Source organism: Pinus tabuliformis, chromosome 1_2 (genome assembly GCF_031772625.1).
Source record: "Pinus tabuliformis cultivar Carrire ecotype Pingquan chromosome 1_2, CPIR1, whole genome shotgun sequence".
Lineage (NCBI taxonomy): Eukaryota > Viridiplantae > Streptophyta > Pinopsida > Pinales > Pinaceae > Pinus > Pinus tabuliformis.
The window spans coordinates 810,661,223-810,666,294 of NC_142298.1; the positions used below are offsets into that span (position 1 = coordinate 810,661,223).

Below are 5,072 nucleotides of genomic sequence, written 5' to 3' on the forward strand. Positions count from 1 at the left end.
ATCTCATCAGTGAGACTAACAAAATATTATAAACTCTATTTCTGAAATGCGGGATTACCAAATATTATAAACGCTATTTCTGAAATGTGAGGAATTCTATGCTCAACCAATCTCATTAATTCTATAGATGGGGAGTACCAAGAATTCCAGCTATAGGATTGTTAGAATCAACCAATGAATTATATGAATCAAATAATAAAAAGTATAGCGTTTAATATTTTATAAAAAAAATCCTATCAAATAATTAAATTTGGGATTGATAGGTACCCAAAATAGTTATGGTATCATTCAGAAGGTAAAACAACAAAATGTCATTACATAGTTTTCCTGTACCCAAAGCAGAGCCTCCCCTACATAATTATTAGGAAAACAATCAATCCTGGAAGAGTACGCCTGCCACGATGGAAGTAGCAGCTCATCTCTAGTTCTCCATTGAAAAACGTCCATTGAGAACCCCAAATTTGACATTAACAGGGCATTGAAATTTCTGAAAAATGGATAACGATTCATTAACCTGGGAGATGAACCGAGCATTGAGAATACTGGAAAATGGATAACGATTCATGGTGACTTCAAATTTTGAAACAATAAGAACTTTTAAGGTGCCTTTGAGAAAAGACTAACTGTTCGAAGCTCCTGGGACTATCTTGGGATCAAAGCTCCATTTTTAAACCTGCAAAAATCTGTAGAGTATCGAAAATTAAGTAATACATACCGGGAATATATTTAATCTTAAGAGGTCAAAAAAATTGTATAATAAGTAGCCACTTCATGATATAAATCTTCACACTTCCCACTGTAAACTAAAAACCAAAATGGTATATTTGAAAGGGCCATAAAAGTTAAAATATCATATATAAAATGGAAATTCAATTCAATACATTAGAAACAAATTAGCTAAAACTCCAACAGGTTAATAAAATCAAATCATTTTTTTTCCAAATCATCGCCGAATCTGAATGGTAGATTCTAACAGAATGCAATTAATTTCTTTTCCATTTTTATGAAGCTAGTTTAATTTATAAATACCATGAAAGGAGAATAAATTTAACTAAATGTAAATTTACAGTCTATTTAATCCACTGTTGAAAAAGCATCTAAATTTCATATTCGCAGTAATTATAAATAGATAATATTGTTTGAAAATTTTAAAATAAAAATAAATATGTGATTGAAAGAATAATGATAAGATTGAAATATTTTGTACTTACAATTTTCACATGCTAAAATATAGAAGAACTTTGGTCATTTGATGTTATGGAATTTATATTTGGTGCATTTGTATGGCCAAGTAAATTGGATATAATTCTCCTTGTAGCAATTGTTTTTGGCACCAAATCTTCTTTGAGATTTTCCAACACTATTACCACATCTCTCATAGTTGGCCGTTCATCAGGTGAATCTTTTGAACAAAGTAAACCAACCCGTAGCAAAGAAAGTAGACAATTGTATATATTATTTTCTTCAAATCCAACTCCATCCTGTGCACTAAACAGCTTGTTGTCAATCACCTCCTTCACTTTGTTTGGAAATGCTAGGCTGACCCACTTGTGCAAGTTTAGGTCTCTAATAAACATGTTGTTGGTTAGTTGTTTTCTGGTAAGCATTTCCAATAACATAATGCCATAGCTGTAAACATCTCCTTTGGTAGAAACTCTCTCACCCAATCCATACTCTGCATTAAAGGAAACCTCAATAAATACTTATCTCACTAGTGTATACAAAATTGTTGATGAAAAATGACAATTAAAACTAATTTAAAAAAAATCCATACCTGGAGCAATGTAACCCATAGACCCTTTCAAAGTAAGTGTTGAAGTAAGTGAATCATCAAAGTCTGCACCAATCAATCTTGCAAGACCGAAATCTGTCACATGGCCTATCATGTCTTCATCCAACAATACATTGCTGGGTTTTATATCACAATGCACTACTTGCACATGAGAATAATGATGTAGATATTCCATGGCATGGGCCACATCAATGGCAATGTTTAGTAGTGTTTTCAATCCCAGGCCACACACATCCTCATCATTGTTGTCATCTCTGTCATGATACAAATGCTTCTCTAGGCTTCCATTAGACATAAATTGGAACACTAAAGCTTTGAAATGGAGGTTGGAGCAGGAGGTTATGATTCTCACCAAATTTCGATGTCGAATCTTTTGCAAAACACTACACTCTGTGTTGAAACTCTTCTCACCCTGGTCATTTTGCAATTGGAAAACTTTCACAGCAACAATTGTGCCATCACTCAAAATTCCTTTATAAACAGATCCAAAACTACTTGATCCCAACAAGTTGCTCCTGGTGAATCCATTGGTTGCTATGTGAAGCTCTTGAAATGAGATCCTTTTGTGCTCTAACTTTTGAAAAATGGATTCTGATGAATCAAAGTTTTGCACATGTATATTTTGTCTCCAAAGGAACCCCAAAAGTAAGCAACATAGTATAAAAACAATAGCTCCACTCATTGGAAATAGTATTTTCTTCACAAGTGCAAAATGACTTCTTGATGTTGGACATGCAGGTAACATGAATACTTTTGGTCCACAAAGGCCTGGATTCCCAGTGAAGGACATGATAATTGTTTGATTTGCAAAAAATCCCGCTTTTGGGATTTCCCCTGTGAGATTGTTGAAAGACAAATTCAAACACTGAAGCATTTTCAATTTTTGGAGAGTCACTGGTATTGGACCTGATAAGGAGTTGAAAGAGAGATCTAGGTTCACAAGACTTAGTAAAGTTCCAAGTGAATCTGGAATAGAGCCTTGGAAGGCATTTCTAGATAAATTCAATGTTTGTAGTTCACTACAACTTCCAAGTGTAGGTGGAATGAGCCCAATCAAGTGATTGGAGGAAATGTCTATAGCTTGAGCCATTGCAATTTTACTAATCTCCATGGGCAACGAGCCATCTAATAAATTCCATGACAAGTTCAAATAGAATTGTAGATTAGAAAGTTTAGCAATTTCTCGTGGAATGCTTCCAGTGAGCATATTGTGAGACAGGTCAAGCAATTCCAAATTTATATAGCTTCCTAAGATGGCAGGTATGCTCCCTGATAACTTGTTGTCATGAAGTAAGAGTCTTCTTAGTTGTTTAGACGGTGGAAGGGAATTGGGAATCTTTCCAGTGAGTTTGTTTCTACTAATGTCCAAGAGACCAAGTCCTTGTAATTGTTCAAATTGATTGGAGATGTTACCTTCTAATTCATTGTTTCCTAAGTCCAATCTTTCTAATTTTGTAAGGTTTCCAAATGGTGGAATGGTACCATTTAAAAGATTCCCACTTAAATTTAGAAAGTTTAGGCTGCTAAGATTGCCAATATGTAGAGGGATGTTTCCTTGTATGTTATTGTTTGCTAATGAAAAGTAAGACAAATTGGTAGAAAGTCTCCCTATGGAAAGGGGCAAGACACCTCTTAGTTTATTGTCACTCAAGTGTAGTTCTTGTAAGTGAGAACAATTCGTAAGAGATACAAGAAAGAGCATGCTTGTGGTGTTGCCACTATCAAGCTCATTATTATGCAAGAATAAGCTTTCAAGGAAGAATAGGTTACCCAACTCTATTGGAACACTCCCACTTAACTTATTGTAGTGTAGATAAAGTTGTTCAAGTTTGGAACAATTCCCAATGGTATTTGGTATGTTCCCACTAAGTTGATTTCCCCATAAAGAGAGGGCATTCAAGTTGCTGAGTTTGACACCAAATTCTAATGGAATGTTCCCTCTAAATTTGTTTCTGGAAATTACCAACTCAGTCAAAGTGGAGATATTGGACAATGAAGGAGGAATGTTGCCAGACAACTCATTTGAATCGAGGTAAAGAATTTGCAGAGAGGTGAGAAGACCCAGTTCTTGTGGAATGCTGCCAGTGAGGTAGTTGGTGGAAATGGTCCACTGAATCAAAGTGGAAATATTGGACAATGAAGGGGGAATGCTGCCAGACAATTCATTTGAATGAAGATAAAGAATTTGCAGATGAGTGAGAAGGCCCAGTTGTGGTAGAATGGGACCAATCAGACTGTTTTCATCAATTTGTAAACTAACCAATGCTGAAAGGTTTCCTAAGGAAGAGGGAAGGGTACCGGTGAGGTGGTTTACTCCCAAGTAAAGCTCTTGCAAATGTGAGAGGGAACCCAACTCCCCGGGGATAATTCCGCTCAGATTGTTGAAGGAGAGCGATAGCCAAACCAAATTTCTACAGCTGCTGAGCTGATGTGGGATATTTCCTTCCAGTTTATTGCTGTACAACCAAAGCCACCTCAAACGAAAGAGGCGTCCCAATTGGGGTGGGATATGACCGTGGAGCCTATTTTGCGAAAGATTGAGTGAGCGTAAGAATGACAAATTACCGAGTGAAGGAGAGATGGTGCCGCGCAGATCCATGCCATTGAGATCGATGGCCACAACTCTGTCCGGAAGACGGCCACCGCAGGTAACTGCTGACCAGTTGCAAAGGGGAACTGTGGGACTCCAATCGGCCAAGGAATTATTGGGATCGCTGGTGATGAGCCTCTTAAATGCCAGGAGGGATTGCGCATCATTATGAAATGAATGCGCAGAGGAGAAAGGGAAAACGAAGAGGACGAATAGCACAGGAACAGCGAAACACAGAGACGGCATGGGGATGGAAATAGCAGGAAGGGGAAGGAAGGAAGGAAGACGATAAATTTGATGGGTCTCTGGCAACGAGTATTTATCAACGGAAAGAGAAAGAAGGGGCTACGCGTTGTGCGGACAAACACAGAATTTCAGTCCGGACAAACTCATTTTCCATGTAAAAAAACGAATTCAAGACATGTTTTACTTAGAGTGAATTAAGTAAAGCACAATTGTTCTTTTGAATTAATTTACTTGTGCAAATCAAATTTATTTAAAAATATAGAAGGCCGAAAATAGATTACATTTTGGGAATGATTGTGAAAAAAAATTCACCGGCATCAAAATTTACATATTATTTATTTTATTATTTTTGTCGTTTATTTTTAAATTTTATGTAAATGGGTAGCATTATAATGTAAATGAATAGCTTTACATTATAAATGTAAATAACTAAATTGTTTTAGT

At 36.2% G+C, this 5,072-nt stretch overlaps 1 protein-coding gene across 2 annotated transcripts; it reads right to left on the reverse strand.

Annotated features, from left to right (window-relative positions):
* Positions 1-439: 439 nt before the first annotated feature.
* On the reverse strand, positions 440-4,634 carry LOC149208377 (leucine-rich repeat protein 1-like). 2 transcript variants are annotated; one of them, XM_089396034.1, is made up of 3 exons: positions 1,775-4,634; positions 1,212-1,675; positions 442-683 (listed from the first exon to the last, which is right to left on the reverse strand). In XM_089396034.1, exons 1-2 carry the CDS (start codon positions 4,626-4,628, stop codon positions 1,224-1,226), a joined length of 3,306 nt encoding a protein of 1,101 aa, XP_089252160.1. In that variant the 5' UTR covers positions 4,629-4,634; the 3' UTR covers positions 442-683; positions 1,212-1,223. The 2 variants fall into 2 exon arrangements, with proteins under 2 accessions (XP_089252161.1, XP_089252160.1); XM_089396035.1 differs by lacking the exon at positions 1,212-1,675 and having other exon boundaries at positions 440-683; positions 4,358-4,634.
* Between the last annotated feature and the right edge of the window lie 438 nt (positions 4,635-5,072).

Excerpts from the sequence above, each read along its gene's own strand:
- LOC149208377 (XM_089396034.1), bottom strand. The coding sequence starts at position 4,628 with ATGCCGTCTCTGTGTTTCGCTGTTCCTGTGCTATTCGTCCTCTTCGTT. Across the intron at positions 1,676-1,774 it reads TATGGGTTACATTGCTCCAG|AGTATGGATTGGGTGAGAGA; the intron begins GTATGGATTTTT and ends CCTTTAATGCAG.